Below are 22,565 nucleotides of genomic sequence, written 5' to 3'. Positions count from 1 at the left end.
AGGTCTAGATGGCGACAGGAGGTTTCGCAGTTTGTGAGTCAGGGTCAGCTCAACCACAACTGTGTGTATGGGTCTGATGTTACCGATGTTTTCGCTGACTTGCGGATGTATGTAATGGGAAGTGGGCGGCTTTATTCAGTGGTTGGGAATTTTGATATAGAGCTGCGATTGCACTGCGATCGCATTCATTTGCATATTTTCGCAGCGAGCGGGTGCGTGTGATTGCAGACTTGCGAACCAACCTGAATCAGGCCCATAGTTCGCTTTTACATCTTTTTTTTAAATTCTGTCACATCCATTTATTCTGATACAACATACCTATGTGCAGGGCCGTAGCTAGGGTAGTGCGGCCAGTGCCATCGCACAGGGCACCACAGGTCAGGGGGCGCTGTTTGGGCCTGTCAAATTCTGTTTATTATCATTCTTGCTTGTAGCTTCCTCTTATTTCATCCCCGGCATCTCCTGGCCTCCCCTATCTCTTCCCTGGAGTTCCCCATGAGGCCATGGCCCTTTTTTGGGTGCATTATGTCCCTTTGAAAAATGAGGGGGGCGCCAATGCTCTTTCTGGCACAGGGCACCAAAAAGTCTAGTTACGGCTCTACCTATGTGTCATACCACATGCACATTACCCACTGTAATACCCCTTCCCATCTACTTTACACATATTTCAACAAACCCTCTTATCTTTTTCTTCTATATGTATCTCTTGCTACAACTTATACAACATCAGAAAAAGAGATGTACGATATTAAATTCCAAAATGAAACAAATAAAAAAATATCATTAGCTGTCCCTTCACTAAACGCAATCCAGAGCACAGGCGAGCTTCCCTACACAAGACACCAGCCTAGACCTTTCTGTGGTGTTAGTTATGCTAATCATTGGAATCGTTGTCTTCAGCGCCACCTGCTGGTATGACTGTTATTCTTATCTGACAGTGACTGCTGTAATTTAATCTACTGTACATAGTTCAATGTACATTGTAACATAATAAGAACGTATTTGTATCTCACTAACCTCTGCTATGAAAATAAAACTACACTTCAGCCTTTTATTGAATTGAAATAGAGAGAAACAATTACCCAATATCAGGGAAGCTCCAAGCCGGGATACTATGCTGCTGCTATCCCAGCCTCGGGTGGCCAGCAAACCAGCGAGGTACTCAGGACGTGGAGACCAGAGAACATTCTGCTGCTGGGCAGGTGATGATGGGCTGCAGGGGTAAAACAGGCGGAAGAAACTACCCTGTGTGCAAGATGCAATGAGAAGTTCAGAATGTTACAAACAGATATATTATATTACAGCCTGTGCAGATATCAGCACAAGCTCACATGCTGCTGGTCTGATAGATCATCACCTCTTTCCCGGAGCCCACCATGACGTCTGTGCAGCCCACTCGCCATGGTCCTGATGTAGCAGCAGGTATGTTTAGTGACACTAGACCCCTCATGTGTGTGGCCGGGTTGCTGCTGCTGCTGCTGCCTAGTCCGAATACACTGGGACATGTCACAGAAACGTAGCAAAGTCCAAAAGGAAATGCTGATAACAGATTCTTTTTTTTCTTGAGTGGAGTAGAGGGATGGACTTCGTCTGTGTGCCATACACTACACTACAGTGTAGCTCTGCCAGCTAGCACCACATAATGGGGCTGCCACGGAACAGCATATCCAGGGGTGGACTCAGGGGTCAGTGCCCCTAGCCCCACGCCCCCTCCAATTTATTATTTTCGCTATTTGTTTTCAAATACCTATTTTAGTGATTGCCAGTATCACATCATGATAAAACAGGCCATAAGCTATTACTTTTATTGGATTTCTAATTATGGTCACATATTTTGTATTTTTTTTAAGATACATTTTATTAGATTTTCAGAGTGTACAGTACACAAGAACAAACTTGTTCACAGAATCACATAATGATACAATATTATTAAAGAAAATAAGTAAAAACAATACATATATAACATATACTGAGCATAAAACCAGAACTTGAAAGCGGTATATATAACAATAATTATATGAGGAGGGAACGTCAGCTGACACCTTACAAAACAGTCAAGAGGATGGAAATCATCTTCTAAATAGATAAAAAATTATATGTAATAAAAAAGGTTTCAGTATGAAATGCTCATTCAATGTGGTCTTTTCTAACCACGTGTACTCACAAACCTATTGGAGAACAGAAACGAGTTCTTGGAAAATAGAAAAATAAAAAATTAAAGGAAGAAAAATACAATACTTCAATGTGACAAGACAAGACAAGGGTTTACGAGGGAAAAAATACATGAGGTAAATCTAAGGAAGGGGAGAAGTGTGTAAATGTGTTAAATGAGAAAGGGGGGTAAAAGGTAAAGAATAGAAGAAAATTAATTAAAGGACTAGAACTATCAGTATTTATACAAAAAATAAAAGGATATTAATAAAGATATTAATAAAGCCTGGGACATTGGGGTATTCCAATATTGTAGGTAGAATAGAACCTAAGTTGAGATTTACGTTTGATCCACTGGAAAAAGGAATCCATAAGTAGGAAGGAATAGATATTCAGCAAAAAAACTGTCTAACTTATTGCTAATTTAGCAAAAAGTACCAGTTAGTCGGTTCATAGATTTTGTATATTTTGGTCTGAGTAAATTCATCTAAACTTTCAATATAAAGACCCCACCTCCGATGGAATCGTTCTATTCCGGAGTGAATATCAGGGATAGTTGATCTTTTGTCGAAATATAGCAGCTGGAGCATTTTTTGATGGACTTCAGCCAGAGAGGGTGATGAACATGATTTATGGTCACATATTTACAAAAAAGGACAGTTTAATGGGCTTCGTTATTGCTTTAAAAATTTGCTTTCAAAACATTTTGGACTGACAGTAATAAAACAAACATGATTTCCGCTCCACCACTGAGCTCCAGTAATATGTGTCTTTGTAAGAGGGGTAAGGGGTGGACTGATGTGTGCGCCTGCTGCCGTGCAGGTGTCGCACTACACTTACCTCTCGCACCCTGTGGCTCTGACCATCAGGCCGCCAAGGTAGTAATACTGACGGTCCTGGTCTCTCTGGTACAACACAGCCGGGACTCTCTACCCTGTAAGACAGGTCGGACACACTGAGCCTCTAGAAGGGACCTTGGTGCCACAATTATGGACTAATGAACAGACCTTACGGGGACTAGAAGATGGTCATCATTGGCACTTTTGGCCTCAGACTGGTTACACCCATGTGCCAGGCACCAGGGTGCAAACCCGAACGGAAACGCCCGAGGAGGGAAAGAGGGGGTAGAGGGGATAACACACAATAAGAATCGCAACACACAAACACCGGGTATGCTCTTGTCCCCTTGATGGGCGGTGGTCCTGGTCAGAACCCGTGCAAGAGAGCACAGCAACCTAGCGCCGCACGAGAGCTAAACCTGCGGCCTAGCACCGAATGAGCACAATACCTACAGTCTATTGCCGTATCAAAGCAATACCTGCGGCCTACTGCCGTCTGAGAATATATCCGCGGCCTAGCGCTGAATGAGAACAATGCCTATGGCCTGGCGCCATACCAAAGCAATACCTGCGGCCTACTGTCGTCTGAGAATATAGATGCGGCCTAGCGCCAAACGGTGGTGATACAGTAGGTACAATGATGCACAACAGCCTAACAAAGGACTACAATGGCTTCGGGCTAACGCCGGACGGTGGTGGTACAGTGTGGACAATGGCGCAACCTTCTAAAATAACGTGACCAGATAAGGCAAGATATAGTCTTATATATAATTTATAAGTGCACTGGAAATTGAAAGAAACGTCCTTCTTCAGTGTTCAAAACAACACCAAATCCAACAGGTAAATCCCTCGTGGATCACATGTAATAAAAGAGAAGAATCGCAATATAGCGTAATACAATTTAATCACATAAAAAAATATAACACATATCTAAAACATGAATCCTTCACCAACATAAGAGAAGCGTACCAGAGATGGCGGTGTATAATACACACTTATTTGCATATGAGCCAATAAATCCAAAAGTTTCCCAGGAAGAACCTGGAATTACATTATAATAATAAATAATAATAATAATACTAAATATCCCAACAGCCGGAAGTTGTGCTCACATACCTTCGAATTTCACACGAAGATCTAACTAAAACCAGGAAGTGTATTACTCGCCTTTGATCTTGAGGCATGGAACGCATAATCACCCCATGTCCGGAAGTCGCACTCGCGCACCTCTGCCCGGAAATCCCCCTTTTTTCTCTCATCAGTCTGCTTTCCAACCCTCTGCTTCTTTCCCCCACTTCTCCTGTCCCTCCACTCTCAACCACCTCCCTCCATGGCCTTGTTACCCCACCACTAAGCCCCATTCCCTCCTGGTTATGTCTGTCACCTCCAGGGCTGCCAAGAGAAATTCTGGGCCCGGGTACTGCAACATCCTGTGGGACCACATCATGTATGGTTGCACCCATTTGTGAGTGGGTCTAGCATGTGAGATGCACCCACTCACAGGAGCATGGCATAGCACCTAGCAGCTGGGACTAAAGTAGTCACCACTGTATTAGGATGGCGGGACAGTCCCATAATAGCTGCATTTTTTGTCAGGCTGTAGATAGACGCTAAAAATGTAACACACAACAATTAAAGTGCTTCTACTTTACTTTGTACATCTCTCATGTAAATAACACAAACAATCTATTTTCTGTCATAGAGATAGATGTGTGAAGGACTTAATTTTTACATAACATCAGGTCATCTTATACACACACATTCCGCAGCACATATCCTAACCCACTGCTCCATGCTCCATGCTCCTTCCTCACTAATTACCCCATCTGTGTCGCCCCTGTCTGTCTGCCCTTCCCCTTTAGAATGTAAGCTCTCATGAGCAGGGCCCTCATCCCTCATGTGCTTCTCCTCCCCCCTACTTATAGTATAATTTACTCCTAACTCCCCACAATGGCACCTAACACCTGGTTGCTCATGTCCTGCTGCTTGTGTTATGCAGCTATGTTTATAACCATGTCCTTGTCCTGCATTGTTTTGTGTTACTATTAACTGTTTTTCTTGTGTGCTCATTTATGTACTGTATAAAGTGCTGCAGAACCTTTGCGGCGCCATATAAATAAAGTGTGGATTAAAGTTGTTAAATGTTTAAAAATGCTAGTAAAGAACAGTGCTGCTAATGTAGGAGCACAGCTCCAAAAGTGATATATAAAGGAGAGGTGTGTGAGTAGTGGGTGCAGGAATTAGTTATTAAACAAATGATTAAAGTGGATAGATGTGACACAATTGGAAAAGGCAATACAAATTGAATTTATGTAGTATGAGGACAAAATTACAATGTACCCGAGCTGATCCAGTCCGAAGTGTTCTGATCAACAACGATCAATCAACAAGAGCAGTACACAGATAGGGAAGTATTTGCAGTGTCCAAGCAGCGAGTGCAGTAAGTAGTTACCTGGATACGCATACAGCAGAAGATGGTGATTTTGTTAATTCACATAAGTATGTTGCTTGTTGTTGTTCAGAAAGTGTTCTGGTTTTGAGTTTCTTTTCCCTCAGTTTCCCTCCAGTTTAACTCCGGCGTAACTCTGACTTAGTTATCAAATTGTAATTACACTTATAATCTGAACACAGACTATGGCAGCCACTGGCTATGCAGCCTGAGTGAGCAGTAATATCTAAAGTTACAAACATGTGTCTCTGTGCTCACTGATTGGGACCCCACCCCAAAAGCTCAAACACACACTAAATTGGGATGCAATAAAGATAAACAATTTGTGAGAAGGGGGAGGCCAACACAGATTCACAATACATTCCTAACTTCCTTTAGATAAATTGCTCTTTGTATAGCAATAGTTGTAATTTACCGAGTATACATTTTTCAAAACTGTGCTCAGGTAATCAATAAAACAGCATCTGATGGGAGCAGTAGTTGTAACTTACCTGTGGAATGCAGAGAAGAAGTCACATCAGTCTTTGCATGGTGCGCATATGACTAATAAGATCTGCGGCGTAACTCCGACTTAGTTATCAAATTGTAATTACACTTATAATCTGAACACTTTGAATCTTAACACAGACTATGGCAGCCACTGGCTATGCAGCCTGAGTGAGCAGTAATAAGTAGTAGCCGGTTATTTGAGTAGATAGAGATTCCGATGTGTATTAAAGGTGATTTCCGGGATACAATTTCTGTAAAAAGGTAAACAGGAAGTGACATCCCGCTGTTGGAATATGCGTTCCAGGAGGGAAGCACTTTTACATTATGTATTATTCATTTATTGCCGACAAGTCAGAGTGATTCACCACTTGTAATTTTTGAAAAGGTATAATATGATGTTTTTTAATGTCAAAATGTATGTAACCATTTAGCTCCTCCTCCTCTGCTTACCTATCAGAGGTGTGTGAGGGGTATTTAAAGATCATTTTAGCACCAACCAAATACACCTTGAAAAAGACTCCAAAAAGGAGTTGAAACGCGTTGGTGACAGGGATACAGCACCAGAGGACTGTCATCTTGGTGAGGAATACACACCTAGGAGCTGCAATTCCAGGTTCTTCCCGGGAAACTTTGGGATTTATTGGCACATATGAAAATAGGTGTGCATTATACACCGCCATCTCTGGTACGCTTCTCTTATGTTGGTGAAGGATTCATGTTTTAGATATGTGTTATATTTTCTTATGTAATTAAATTATACTACGCTATATTGCGATTCTTCTCTTTTTTTACATGTGATCCACGTGGGATTTAACTGTTGGATTTGGTGTTATTTTGAAAACTGAAGAAGGACGTTTCTTTCAATTTCCAGTGAACTTATAAATTATATATAAGACTATGTCCCTCATTCAGAGGCGGTTGGAGGTTGCAAGCGGTCGCTCAGAAACTGGGCGACCGCTTGCATCCTGACCGGCCGCCTCTGTTTCGGTCGTTAGGCTGTGGGTTTACACCCACAGCTCTAACGACTGCTAGGGTGATGGTCGTGATGGTCATAGACCATCGCGACCATCGGGGCTCTCCGACGAGACCCTATGGTAGGGTCTCACTTGTCGTAAGCCCCGGAGAGCTTCTGGCTCTGTCAGAGCCGGAAGCTCTCCACTGACATCACTAGTGATGTCAGTGGGGCCTCCCTCAAACAGTAGGCGTTCCCATGGGAATGCCTCCGTTTGGGCTGCCACCCCCCCGGCCCGCCTTCCAAATGGGGCAAGCTGTCAATCAACATTGACAGCTCGCCCCCTTTGGAAAGAGACCCGCTACGACCGGCGCTGTCGGTCGTAGCGAGTCTCACGCATGCGCACGAAGGAGCCGGCTCCCTCATGCGCATGCGCACTGGACAAACATCGAGGTGGGCGTGCGGTCGTAGACCGCACGGCCGCCTCTGAATGAAGCCCTATATCTTGCCTTATCTGGTCACGTTATTTTAGAAGGTTGCGCCATTGTCCACATCAATATTTGTTTATCACTGTTTCAGAGGTGTTGTATGACCACCTCAGTGGATTGAAGTGCAGCATCCGTTTATTGAAGCTCAGGTTCCAACTTTGTTATTTTAAGGTGGTGGTACAGTGGGTACAATGATGCACAACAGCCTAACAAAATAAGCAAAAGAGGCCTCACTGAGGGCTTACCTGATCCGCTGACCTGCGTCCTGGACTCCTCCCAGCTATGATCCATCTGTTCCGGTAATTACCACACACCTCTCCTCACCGTGCCGCACGCAGGGGTTTAAATAACCTGCCCGTCACGTCACCTTATGATGATGCACCACACCACGTGGGCACGCCCAACAACGTGGGGTCCGGTCCTCATCGGCAACTTTGTGGGAGGAGGGGCACTTTGCCCTGGACCTCCCACACTCTCCCCCTCATTTCCTTTTGTGGTACCCACCGGGTGGCACGACTACTAGAAGTCGGGGTCCACAAACCGGGGTGGTGGCACTCCCAGGGTCAACCTCATGGACCTCCGGACTGGAGAATTGGGGTATGGAGTGGCTAGTTTGGCCGATGGTGGGCTGCCCTGGGGTCTGGCCTGTGGCGTTCCTGATGCCTGTGCTTCCGGTAGGGGTGGTTCAGTTCTGGCCGGCTCCTCTGCGGCGACAGGAGGGTTGGGCATGCGAGAAGGGGCTGGGTATACCCACCAGGTGAACAGGGGGGTGGCTCCATGCCCTGCCCATCCGGCTCCATGTTGCTGCCCCGCTCCATGTGGCTCCAGCTCGATGCAGGGTGCAGGTGTGACCACTATCATCCACAGCACACACCTCATAGAACGGGATATTGGGAGAAACTTGTCACTGCACGATGTAGGGCAGCACCTTCCATCGCGGACTGGGACGGGCTCACCCACGGCCCCCCCGGGCTGGGGGTTCCTGGAGGTTCTGATGTTGCGCTCTGCCACCTCCCCTGCCGTCCTCAGCCATCACCTTTGCTCTTCGATCCACCCACTATGGGTCAACTCATCTTCCCCCTGCGGTAGAGATAGGTCAAGCTCCTGCAGTTCCCTCACTGGCCTACCAAACAGTAGGAAGTAGGGTGAAGCACCCGTAGTCCGGTGTACTCGGTTGTTGTACATCCACACCAGTTCTTGAATGAATTCTGGCCAATAGCATTTCTTTTTAGCTTCCAGGGTTCTTAACATCTGTAACAGAGTCCAATTGAACCATTCACAGGCCCCATTCCCCTGGGGATGGTAGGGTGTGGTCTTGGATTTTTGCAGGCTGTAGGTCTGGCAGAGTCATTCCATCACAAGGCTCTGGAAACATGCTCCTTGATCTGAGTGGATGCGCTCAGGGCAGCCATACCTTCAGATGAAGTGCTCTACAATGGCCTTGGCGGCTGCTTCCACTGTCTGGTTACGGGTGGGCACCACGCGGTAAACTTGGTGAAGTGATCACCAGGGCATAGTGGTAACTGCTCATCGACTCCCCTATCAGCACATAGTCCACCATCAACAGCTCCAAGGCTCCTTGTCTGGATGGTCTCGCTCTCTCTGTTTGGTGGTTTTGGTGACCCCGCATGTGCATGCCCAACACACGTCCTCTACCAACCCTTGTAGCCCTGGGAAGAAGTACTGACAGCATATCCACTGAAGGGTCTTGGCCACCCTAAGGTGGGCCCCCTCCTTGTGGGCCTCCACTACCAAGCCTCGGGCCAGGCCTTCCAGGAGTATGACCTGCCGGACTTTGCGAAGTTCTTGTTCCAGGTAGGTGTGTCGGCACAACACCCCGCCCTGGACTGTCAACCAATCCCGTTGGTGAAGCACCCTCTGGCCCATCCCACTGAGTCTGCTCTCGCGGGCAGAGGGCCAATGTCTTTGTTCTTTCCAGCCGTGGATGGCTCTAAGGTCTGGGTCTTGATTCTGCTGCACAGCCCACTCAGAGGTGATTCTCTGCAGCTGGAGGCCGAAACTGGTGGCTTCCAGGGGTCTGGGAGGTGGCCTAACCTTGGTAAGATCAGCGATTTCCAGCCCTTCCTGGTCTTTGGCGGATGGGCCCTTGGGCGCCTCCATGGGAAAACGGGACAGGGCGTCGGCATAAGTACTGTACTTCTCCAGATAATACTTGATCTTGGGGGAAAATTTTGCCAGATGGGCAACCCAACGCTGCTCCACAGCCCCCAACTTGGCCATGTCCAGGTGCGCCAGAGGGTTGTTATCTGTAATGACCTCAAACTCTGCCACGGTCAAGTACTCAGCAAAATTCTTCATTACTGCCCACACCACAGCCAACAGCTTGAGTTTAAAGGAGCTGTAGTGTTCAGGGTTCCTCTCGGAGTCCCGCAGACTCGGCACCCATAGGCAATCACCTGTTCCTGCCCTCACTGGATCTGGGAGAGGACTGTCCCCAGTCCTTTGTGACTGCCATCGATGTAGACCAAGAAGGGTTTTTCAAAGTCAGTGTAGGCGAGTACCGAGGCTTAGATGAGGGTGTCTTTCAGCTGGTTGCAGGAGTCATCTTGGGCACAGCCCCACACCACCATCCTCTTCCATGCATCCATCGCCACACCTCTTAGCAGCTCATGCAGGGGTCCGGGTATCTTAGCAAAGCCCCAGCGATAATAGCCGACTAGCCCAAGAATGGCTCGTACCTCCATCATGGTGGTGGGTTTCTTCCATCCCTGAATTGTGGCAAGCTTGATGGGTGTAGATTCCACCACATCTTGGGATACTACGTGTCCCAAGTACTCAAGGATGGGTTGGAGAAGGTGGCACTTCCTTGGCTTCACCTTGAGCCCATACTGCTCCAGCCTCTGTAGTACCTGGTCAAGCCTCCGGAAATCCTCGTCCAGTGTTGGGGCAAACACGATGATATCGTCCAGATAGATCAAGATCGAGTCAAAGTTTAGGTCCCCCAGACAATGTTCCATGAGCCATTGCAAGATAGCTGGCACATTGGAGAGTCCAAAGGGCATCCAGCAGAAATTGAATAGGCCCATGGTGGTGATAAAGTCAGTCTTCGCTTGGTCCCTTTCAGCCACTGGCACTTGCCAATAGCCGCTGGCCAGGTCCAGGGTGGAAAAGAAGCTAGACTTTCCTAGGGCTGCCAATGATTCTTCGATGCGGGGTAGAGGGAATACATCCCATATGGTCCAGTTGTTCAACTTCCGATAGTCCACGAAGAAGCATAGGGCCCCATCCTTTTTCTTAAACAGGACAATCGGAGCTGCCCACGGGCTTTTGCTCTCTTTGATGATGTGGTTATCCAGCATCTGGCGGATCATGGCCTTTACCTCCTGATACAGCTTTGGTGGAATGGGTCAGTATTGCTCCCGGATGGGTGGCTTGTCCCCGGTGTTGATCTCGTGTTCCAACGCCTGGGTGTAGCTGAAGTCCTCCTCACTGCGTGAGAACACCTGTTGTCACCTCCACAGTAGCCATTCGAGCTTCTTGACATCAGCTGGGCTGAGCTCTCCCAGGGGCACATCCATTTGTTCAAGTATTATTCACCTGTTCCAGTCTTCAGTGGGCTCTTCTCACTCTTCCACCGTCACTGCCAGCATCCATGGTTTCTGCACCTCTGGCTCCAGGAGGACGTTTCGCCCTGACTCAATGCCACCCTCAGGCACAGCTTCCACCTGTGCTAAGATGGTCCTGGGGGGGATCCGGGAAGGGGAGTCCCCCAGGTTACAGATGCAGATGGGCACCACCCCATGCCTGACTACTGCCAAAGCCAGAGCCATGATCAATTCGGCATCAGTCCGACCAAACCAGCAGGGCTATATCATGACTTCCCTTCCCTCCAGGGGCCGTTGTGCCCGCATGGGCACGTCCACGACCACTTGCCTGGTGGGAATCCTCACCCGTTAGTTACGGATGGTCTTGATACGTCCCAGGGGGCCTGTGTTAGCGGCTGGAGATGGTCCCTCGCACAGCGGCATTATCCTTTGCAGGGCCTGCTGCATGGGCTTCTGCACCCCTAGGTGTCTCCAATACCTGGGGCCTTTCTCCAGGACTAGGGCTTGGTCCAAGCAATGGAGTATATTCATCCCCAAGATGACAGGCCCATGCTTCAAGTCTGTCCCCGCGACAACCATGATGCCTTTCTTTCCCAGGCACTGGGCGTATATTTCCACCTTGACCCAAAACACACCCAGGATTGGAATTGGGAGGTTGTTTGAGGCCATGAGGGTTACCCAATCTCCCATATTTGTCCACTGCAGGTGGGCATAGTTCTCCTGGAAGCATCGCTGGGACATGGATGACACTTGGGAACCGGTATCCAGGAGACAGCACTGACTTTTTCCAGCCAGCTGGGCTATTAATGTGGGGCACTCTCCAATGAGATCCGATGAGTGGGTAATGTCCACTCATCCATCTCCCCTCCTCACAGTTTGGCCCGCAACCACAAGGGACGTTAGTTTAAAGGTCTTCAGCAGCTGTCCCGGCTGGGTCATACCTCTGGACATTCGCAGGCAAAATGGCCAGGTTGATCGCACTCCCAGCAGACTGGACCACTGGTGTCCCATCAGCATGTTACTTTCGTCTCCCAGCACCTGGACAGGTCTCGCTTGAGGGGCTTTCAACATGGGGCTTCTGCCCACTCTTAATCAGCATGGGTCTCTGCCCCGGCCTGACGGTCCTCTGCCTGCTCCACTCGCTCCCTTAGCTGGGATACTTCCTGCTGGGCCAGCAGGAGTGCATTGGTCAATTCTTTGATGCAACTCTCCAGTGGGTTGAGGGGTGGTTTGGGGGTGCAGGGCTCTGGGTGTGTCAGTTGGAGAGACATGGAGCAGGAACCAAACTCCTCATCCTGATCTTTGGCCAATGCCTTCTCCAGCACCTTCTGGAACAGAAGACGGGGGTCCCCTTCAATCCTGTCCTGGAAGTGGTGGCATAGGGGCCTACTCCTCAGACCTGCCACATATAGGTCTCTGTAAGACCAAGTCTGGGTTTCTGGCCAGCCAGTCAGCATCCTGCTGAGCCTGTATCCATTCTGCGCAATGTTGGAGGGTGTTAGCAAATTGGGAGATCGACTCACGCTGGTTCCGAGCGAATATCCGTTTCTTCTGGAGGTTGGTCAGTGTGGACCAGTCCCTGTAAGTGGCATTCAAGATTTTGAACACCCCCTTGAGGTCCTTCCTCTGCCCGAGGGGGCGGTTGGTGATGGATTGTTTTGTTTCCCCCAGGAGGACCTGCAGCGCCAGGTCTACATGTACCATCGCGGAGAGATGATACAGATGGATTGCCTACTCCAGTTCCATGTTCTGTCCATCAAAACTTCTGGAAGAGTTGAACGATTGGCTCCGATGGCCGCGGTGACCCGAGGGTCAAAAATTGGGTTGACCGTCCCAGATGGGTGCTCTTCGGTCGGAGGGGCGGAGGTTTGTTCTGTCATTCTCGCTGGGGATCCTCCGGCTTGCATTCAGATCCTGCCAGCTACGCCAAATGTAAGAGGGGCAAGGGGTGGTCTATTATGTGTGCCTGCTGCTGTGCAGGTGCGGCGGGACACTTACCTCTCGCACCCCGTGGCTCTCACCTTCAGGCCGCCAAGGTGCTCCTACTGACATTCCTGGTATCACTGGTACGACACAGCCGGGACGGTCTACCCTGTAAGATAGGTTAGACACACTGAGCCTCTAGAAGGGACATTGGTGCCATAATTATGGACTATCGGACAGACCTTACAGGGACTAGAAGATGGTCACCTTGGCACTTTTGGCCTCAGACTGGTTACAATAGCATGCCATGCACTAGGGTGCAACCCGAAAGGAAACAACCGAGGAGGGTAAGAGGGGGTAGAGGGGATAACACACACAACAATAATCACAACACACGAACACACATGGCGCTCACCGGGTATGCTCTTGTCCCCTAGATGGGCAGGTGGTCCTGGTCAGAACCCCTGCAAGAGAGCACAGCAGCCTAGTGCCGAGTGAGAGCAATATCTATGGCTTAGCACCGAATGAGCACAATACCTACGGCCTAGCGCCATATCAAAGCAATACTATGAGATCATGATTCCCGATCGCAGTGACTGGCTCGCGCATGTGCACTGCGACTTATACACATGCGCAGTTTGTGAAAATCGTCCAGCTATGAATGAACGCAGCCTTGCGAAATGGGTCTGAATTGCCCCCAGTGATTGTTATCAGACTTACTGGTGTCTAACGCTGGAAACACACTGATACCACTTTTCCACTGCTGCAGTAATTTATTTTATTGCTGGGTCTCCCTGGTAGTGGCTCAGTGAAAAAGGGTCCCTGAAAAATAACCTGGGTCAAGTGACCTGGGAATCCAACCCGGGTAGCTACCAGGGTTGGACCCCGGATGGACCTGGGTAATGGTGCAGTGTATGGCGTGACACGGGTTATCTGACCTGGGTCATGCCTAAAATTATCTGATTGGTGGCTGACCCAAGAATAACCTGGATCAAAGGTCCAGTGTAAACGGGGCCTGACCTGGGTTGAAACCATGTCTGAAAACCCAGGTCAGACCTGGGTTATTGGTGGAAAATGGGTATGATGGATATATTGCCTGTTCAATGGAATGGGCGTTATATCTATAGGGCATCGCTGGGTTTGCACAGCAGATATGTCTGTGAATGATATCAGTCACAGACATATCCAGTCTGCTGTGCAGCACAGCAGATGGCCGATATATCTGAAAGACATATCTGTCATCCACTGGTGTGTGCGAGCAACCTGCCGATCGCCTGTACACATGCTGCAATGACCTGGCAGTGATTGACAGCACCACTGGCCAGGCAATTTACATAATGCCCACCCATTTGAGCTGCCAATCCCAGCACATCGTACAGATGATTGTTAAGTGTGTATACACTTACCAATCGTCAGATAAGTCGGGGGGTCGGCTGGCCGACCAGTCGACCTAGTGTGTACCCAGCTTTACTCTTATACAACATTGAGTGTAATTTAATAATAACTTGTTTGCTTATATTAATTATTGTATCTCTCCTGTTAACTATGCCTCCCTTCTGGTGAACAGATGTATAACATATAATACCTTATTAAAGCACATTGGAATATTCTGGCACTATACAAATAAATGCAAATCATTTACTAATTGACATCATAGAGTTTGGAGAAGGATATAAGCTGTATAGAGTGCTATGCTTTTTTGCTCGGAAAAGTTCTTTGAGGTAGATTCAATTACACATGAGCAGGGTTGCCGAGAGGGGGGGTGCGGGTACTAATTGCCCAGGCCCGGGCTTGCTGAAGGGGCCCGGCGGGAGCCCGGGTCCGGCATTCTTCCCCCCCTCTTACATCACAGCAGCTGTGTGCTGGGCTGCACTGGGAGACTGCACGCGGCTTCTAAGAAGCATACACAGCAGTCTCCTATGCCTGTGGGGGGAGCGATCAAGCTGATCGTGCCCTCACTTATTATGCGCTGGACTGAGGGGGTTCACTGCACCACCCTTGCCAGCAAAACTTTTATTTACCTTATGGGGCATGACCACACCTCCCACTGGGTGTAGTAGGTATATCCCAACAGCGGCAAGCCCGGCAAGGGTGAAAATCCTGATCGTCCCTAAGGTAAGTATCGCTAACCTAATTCCCCCCCTAACCCTCCCTTAGGGGAGCCTAACCCTAACCTCCCCCCAAGTGCCTAACCCTAATGCCCCCTCTAAGTGCCTAAACCTAACCCCCCCTTCACCGCCGCCTAAACCTAAGTCCCCCGGGGGGATGCCTAACCCTAACATCCCCATGGGGGTGCCTAACCCTAACCTCCCTTCCCCTAGCCTTACCCTAACCTCCGGGGGGGGGGGTGCTTAACCCTAAGTCCCCCCCAGGAGCCCTAAACCTAACCGTCCCCCCCCGCAGCTGTCCATGCCCGACATCACTTCGATCGAGATGCCGGGAGTCGGTCTTCTGGCATCTGGTTAATGACAGGCGTCTAGATTTAGACGCCTCTCATTAGTAGCACGCCGGGATTAGAACGTCTGGAAGCCGGCGGTCGGGATTTAGACTGCCGGCTTCCAAACTACATCCCCTCCCACTATTAGGCCACCACCATTTATTTGCTTGATGCGGTTAATTGATTCTGCTCGCACCTCCAAAGGCTGCAAGCAAAATCAGTCTTCTGGGGTTCATATGAAGCAGCCAATACAGATCCTGGCAGATTGCATTCTTAATTGGATCTACCACATTTGACTTGTACAATTTGATCTTGGTATTGAGACCAGATTTACTGTTAATATTTTGTGGTCTGTTTAAAACCATCATACACCACTGGTGGTTGAGTGCTCCAAACCACCATCAGTTTAACCCAACCACTTTCGGTTTGCATACATTTTTTTTTTTTCCTAAAAAATATTATTTTCTTGGAAGTTTTCTATTAGCTATATTAAAACACACATTATAAAAGCCCTGGCACATCCACATTGAGGTTGACATGGTTGCGGAAGCTAGGTTACTGGGGTCACAAGTGTTGGTGTGTGTTTAATGAGTATTTCCTCAGTATTTACTGCAAATTACAACTGAGTAGTAATGTTTTATTCATTTCTGTCTTGCTCATTTTATGTCAGTGTGCATTACAGTTAATTGCTAAATACAACTCATGGTTTATGTACAAATATATTTAATATCCATTAATAATTATATAACATGTAGAATATAAAGTTAAAAAAGCCTTCGATCAAAAGGACATAAATTTATTGTAGACATCATATTTTTCAACAATAACTGCAAAATCAACTCACACGGATGAATATCCAATTTAATATTGTTATTAGAGCAGCTGACTTGATGCAAATGTATCACTAGAAAAAATATTCCAGCAAACCTACAAATGTCACTGATAGGCATGCACTTGCGTTGGCCCAGAACTTGTAAATGGGACCTTGGGAAGGTGTATAGTCACTTGCTGCTGTGTTGCTTGTCGTGTAGGACAGAAGAAATGACTTGACTGCAGCTCCACTTCCAGCTATTCTCCTCATCAGTACTGACCTTAGCTCACTGCAAACTTACATTCCCCGCACTTGTCAGTGCTAAAGGGTACTCACATAAGTCCAGAGATGTGCCGCTTGCGGCTGGTCACCGTAAAATGCAATTACGGCGGCTGCTCCATCATTGCTGTGCCCTATTTGTGAGCAAAATAAGATGCAGTAGCCTGCAAAGTTCTTTTTCACCTGCTCTAAAGCAGATGCATAACTTGGCCACCTTAGCCTTGATGTGGAATGCAAAGGCCGCTGTAAAGATAAACAAATTAAGGCTGAGGTGGCTATACTGTGCGTTTGCATTTGGAGCAGCTGATATATTACTTTGCCGGCCTTTGCACTCCGCATGCAAGGAAACTGTTTAAGAAATCAATTAAGGTAATGGACATGGCTAAAGACCATCCCTCATTCACTGCAAGGAAACTGTTTAAGAAATCAATTAATCAATTAAGGTAATGGACAAGCCTACATATGGGCTACATTTAAGCACATGAGGCATCCCTGACGAAGCCCAGAGGGGTGAAACCGGTTGGATAATGTGATACTGTTATGGTTGGAGTCTGTGAATTACCTGACTCAGGTGTTGATGTGGATTCAGTGGAGACCGTCTTAACTGGAACCATGGTTGAGGTAAATAGCTCTATTTGCAAAAGAATTGTATAGCAGTGAGAACTGCCTTTTATTGATAAATGACAGGAACAGGAAACTTGTAACGTTGGAGTGTAACCAGTAGAAGACTTGGAGGTACCGGACCAGGACCGGCAGGAAGACTTGCTGAACTGGACAGGATATCAGTAGGTGACTTGGAGGAACCGGACCGGGACCGGCAGGAAGACTTGCTGAACTGGACAGGATATAAGTAGGTGACTTGGAGGAACCGGACTGGGACTGGCAGGAAGATTAGCTGAATAGACTGAAGGAAAGAGTCTTCCAATAATCGCTGAACCTGGAAAAGAAACTGTAGACTTGAAACTTAAGTGAACTGGTACTGGATCTCTGGACAGGAGTAACAAGGTTTGAACTTGAAGTATTTGGAACTTGACTCTGGGCTGGAATAATGTGGATCAGACTGAAGAACTTGGACTTGGACTCTGGACTGGAGTAACGTGGACTGAGCTGGTGAACTTGGAACTTGACTCCGGACTGGAGTAATGAGAATTGAACTGGTGAACTTGGAACTTGACTCTGGACTGGAGTAATGAGAATTGACCTGGTGAGCTTGGAACTTGACTCCAGACTGGAGCAATGTGAATTGAACTGATGAACTTGGAACTTGACTCTGGACTGGAGCAATGTGAATTGAACTGATGTACTTGGAACTTGACTCCGGACTGGAGTAGTGTGAATTGACTTGGAATATCACTCCGGACTGGTGTATTGTGAAATGGACTTGGAATATCACTCCGGACTGGAGTATCGTGGAATGGACTTGAAATATCACTCCGGACTGGAGTATTGTGAAATCGACTTGGAATATCACTCCGGACTGGAGTATCATGGAATGGACTTGGAAAATCACTCCGGACTGGAGTATCGTGGAATGGACTTGGAATATCACTCCAGACTGGAGTATTGTGAAATGGACTTGGAATATCACTCCGGACTGGAGTATCGTGGAATGGACTTGTAATATCACTCCGGACTGGAGTATCGTGGAATGGACTTGGAATATCACTCTGGACTGGAGTATTGTGGAATGGACTTGGAATATCACTCCAGACTGGAGTATCGTGGAATGGACTTGGAAATCACTCTGTACTGGAGTATCATGGAATGGACTTTGAATATCACTCCAGACTGGAGTATCGTTTGCTGTGCTGGGAAGCACTGGTAACACACAGGGAACTCAGGATCATAAGTCATGCAACAGCAATGGACATTATGCACTGGCCTGGGAACTAGTAGGATTTCTGGATGCTCCAGGTATATTCGTGTAGCAGGATTACTGATAGAACTAGTCTGGGAACCTGCAGGATTTCCGGACGTGCCAGGTATAGCTATCAGCTGGATTGCTGAATGAACTGATCAGGAACCAGCAGGATTTCCAGACACACCAGGTATAGCAATCAGCAGGAGCCTGGAATACACTTGTACATGGACGAAGCACAAACAATACACCATGAGAAGTAACAAGATGTTCAGGCACTGTGTGCTATCAGAGGAGGATTTATATACACTGGGTCCAGCAGGAATTGGTGGATACGATCGGGTGGGCTGGTAGTATAACTCTGAATGGTGGAGGGCACAATATGCAGGGAGAGCAATCATCTCTGCAGGACTGAGAGTCAGACATACACCTACGATCCTAATTAAGGCTAGCAGTGTTCACAGACAGGAAAGGATCCAGGTGAATAATCAATGTGGAGAGGAGGGCTCAGTCCAAATGCATAAACAGAAGTGTTGCAGCAAGCATGATCAGGAGAGATCTCCCAGGCGAAGCACACATACAGATGCATGGGACAGCCGACAGGGGTAAGTCTCAAAACAAAAAGAGAAAAACTAGCCAGGGTTGTGACAGTACCACCCTCTTTATGGGTGGACTCCGGACACCCAAATAAATACATAAGAGAAAACAAAAAATATACACCAGAAAAACTTTCTTCCAACATGAAATTCTAGGAGCTCCAAACACAGGGACACCATATCGCTTGAAAACATCTCTTCAGACATTTTCATCCTCAGAGTAAGTAGACCATTCTTCCTCACTACAGGTGGAACCTTCATCACCTAGGAAGTCTTTAGTAATCCCAAAATGAGGACACTCTTCTGGGAATGGAGTACACAAAAACTTGGTATGAGAAGTTGTAGGACCGGCATTATTTAGCTGGTATCTTGGGGTGGAAAGATGATCGTCTCCCCCGGAAAGCCGTAGCTCTCACGGGCAACTCCTGAGGAAATACGTGACTGGGAAGGACAGGGTCAAATGTCAGATGGTTTTTCAGGGAACGGAGAATTATCGTGTGTATGATTGAACTCGGATTCTGAGTCAGTATCTAAAAGTAAAATGGAAGGCTTAGTAGGACTTGAAAACTGATAGTACTCCTGGGAGGAAGTATGTGAAACATGACCACTTTTGATGGTGTTAGATGGTTGGTTCCAAAAGGTTCCTCGAGACTTCTTCTACCGGAGCGATTGATTCTGTACCTTACAAGCGGCATATTGGAGCCTAACCTCAGAGGGTGTCACTGAAAACTTTGTCAGAGTCTTTATTTTGGGAGGTACAGTCATACAAAGGGGACAAGGAGGTGTGTGCACATCTCATATTCAGGGATGCCGATTCTATCATGTTGCTTTCCTTGGATACTTGGAGTTCAGCACAATGGCCCTTGGAAACTTGACCTTGTTCGGATTTCAGGGAAGTGGAGCATTCAACAGAGGATGATTCCTTGGTAGAACCAACATACTGCTTGTATAGAATTTTGGAACTGGGAACTTCGCTAGAATGAAAATAGTCAATAGAATTTTGTTTCACAGGCTTAGGACAAAATTCTTCACTAACAGCTTCACTGAATATAAAGACTTTCAGAAATTTATTTAGAAGCATTGGATCACTAGACTCGAAGATAGGATTAACCCAGTCCAATGCCTTACCTCTAAAGGACATGAAAAGGAACTTAACCATGTTGGTAGGGGTAATACCACAAGTTGGATCTGTTTCCATGATGGCAGAGTATTGTTTCAATAATACGTAGTATTGCAAAAAGTCCCCATCAAAATAAATGCATGCTGGAGTATCCGACAAACTCTGTGTGTTCGAGGATTGTGGAGCGCATTCATTTGCAGGGCTGAAGGAAACTTGAGGATGCTCCGATTGATGGGGGCTTGAAATAACTGAAGCTGACAGATGTTCGGTATTTGGACCAATTGATGGAACTGGAAGGAGTCCAGAGGAGCTAGAGACAGTAGGATCAACAACCAAAGCTGAAAACAGACTACTGAGATTGTCGTCCACTGGAACCATATTTTCAGGAGATGCTGAACAGGAACCATGATCAGAATTAGTAGTACAAGACACTCCTCCCTGTGGACTGGAATCTGAAACCCGCTCCTGGGGTACAAGACTTGAGACCCTATGTTGGGGAATAGCACTATGAACCCTATCCAGGGGTGAGACACTTGAATTCCCCTCCTGGGGTATAACACTGGGAACCCCATCCTGGGGAAAGATACTTGGACCCCCGTCCTGGGGTAGGATACTTGAAATCTCTTTCAAGGGGATAGCACTTGAAGCTCCATCCTGGAGTGAAGCACTTGAATTCCCCTCCTGGGGAATAGCACTAGGAATCCCATCCTGGGGTATGAGACTTGTTACTGTCGAATTGCAAAGGGAACAGTCTTTAATAAAGTGGTCAGAACCCCCACAATAGAGACAGCTGTAAATGTTTGCGCCGCTGGCGTTCAGCCACAGAGTGCTTGGGGCACAGGTAACTTTGACGTCTCACATTACTTGGTATGGTAGGATCTTTGGTTCTTAGGGATTCCAAGGCAGAGGTTTTAGTTGAGTCTGGGTTAGTACTAAGAAATTCAGGAATGATCCGAAAAATTTTGAGGAGTAGAGCTTGTAGCTGTTCTAGCAGTTGACGGAAGGTAGTTAGGGGTTCAGGTATGATTAGTCAGAAATTGCAGAAACTGTAGCACTTGATGCTGTTCCACCTCCTGTGAATCCAAGCGAGCGAGCAGGTTACGGAAAGCAGTTGGTACAGTATTATATGCTTGATCTGCCACCATCGTTAGGCCTGAACATACTGTCACAGTTGGAGTCTGAGAATTACCTGACTCACGTGTTGAAGTGGATTCAGTGGAGACTGGCTTGACTGGAACCATGGTTGAGGTAAATAGCTCTATTTGCAAAAGAATTGTATAGCAGTGAGAACTGCCTTTTATTGATAAATGACAGGAACAGGAAACTTGTAACGTTGGAGTGTTACCAGTAGAAGACTTGGAGGTACCGGACCGGGACCGGCAGGAAGACTTGCTGAACTGGACAGGATATCAGTAGGTGACTTGGAGGAACCGGACTGGGACCGGCAGGAAGACTTGCTGAACTGGACAGGATATCAGTAGGTGACTTGGAGGAACCAAATAGACTGAAGGAAAGAGTCTTCCAATAATCGCTGAACCTGGAAAAGAAACTGTAGACTTGAAACTTAAGTGAACTGGTACTGGATCTCTGGACAGGATTAAAGAGGTTTGAACTTGATGGATTTGGAACTTGACTCTGGGCTGGAATAATGTGGATCGGACTGAAGAACTTGGACTTGGACTCCGGACTGGAGTAACGTGGACTGAGCTGATGAACTTGGAACTTGACTCCCGACTAGAGTAATGAGAATTGAACTGGTGAACTTGGAACTTGACTCCGGACTGGAGTAATGAGAAATGAACTGGTGAGCTTGGAACTTGACTCTGGACTGGAGCAATGTAAATTGAACTGATGAACTTGGAACTTGACTCCGGACTGGAGTAGTGTGAATTGACTTGGAATATCACTCCGGACTGGAGTATCGTGGAATGGACTTGGAATATCACTCCGGACTTGAGTATCTTGGAATATCACTCTGGACTGGAGTATCATGGAATGGACTTGGAATATCACTCCGGACTGGAGTATCGTGGAATGGACTTGGAATATCACTCCAGACTGGAGTATCGTGGAATAGACTTGGAATATCACTCCGGACTGGAGTATCGTTCGCTGTGCTGGGAAGCACTGGTAACACACAGGGAACTCAGGATCATAAGTCATGCAACAGCAATGGACATTATGCACTGGCCTGGGAACTAGTAGGATTTCTGGATGCTCCAGGTATATTCGTGTAGCAGGATTACTGATAAAACTAGTCTGTGAACCAGCAGAATTTCCGGACACACCAGGTATAGCTATCGGCCGGATTGCCAAATGAACTGATCAGGAACCAGTAGGATTTCCGGACGCGCCAGGTATAGCAATCAGCAGGAGCCTGGAATACACTTGTATACGGATGAAGCACAAACAATACACCATAAGAAGTAACGAGATGTTCAGGCACTGAGTACTATCAGAGGAGGATGTATATACCCTGGGTCCATCAGGAATTAGTGGATACAATCAGGTGGGCTGGTAGTAGCACTCTGAATGGTGGAGGGCACAATATGCTAGTCAGACCTACAACTGCAATCCCAATCAAGGCTAGCAGTGTTCACAGACAGG

The 22,565-nt window shown here is 47.3% G+C and overlaps 1 protein-coding gene across 1 annotated transcript in view; it reads right to left on the bottom strand.

Annotated features, from left to right (window-relative positions):
• The window catches only part of LOC148511566 (platelet-activating factor acetylhydrolase 2, cytoplasmic-like), a 54,835-nt gene extending 53,385 nt beyond the window's left edge, over positions 1-1,450 (bottom strand). The window contains exons 1-2 of the mRNA XM_088442153.1: positions 1,358-1,450; positions 1,083-1,245 (exon numbers count right to left, since the gene is read on the bottom strand). Coding sequence (XP_088298279.1) covers positions 1,083-1,245; positions 1,358-1,450 — 256 coding nt within the window. The remainder of the gene's footprint in view (positions 1-1,082; positions 1,246-1,357) is intronic.
• Between the last annotated feature and the right edge of the window lie 21,115 nt (positions 1,451-22,565).

Source organism: Taudactylus pleione, unplaced genomic scaffold (genome assembly GCF_031769625.1).
Source record: "Taudactylus pleione unplaced genomic scaffold, aTauple2 ptg000305l, whole genome shotgun sequence".
Classification (NCBI taxonomy): domain Eukaryota; kingdom Metazoa; phylum Chordata; class Amphibia; order Anura; family Myobatrachidae; genus Taudactylus; species Taudactylus pleione.
Note: the sequence above shows the minus strand (reverse complement) of the source record. Positions and strands in the feature narration are given on the sequence as shown.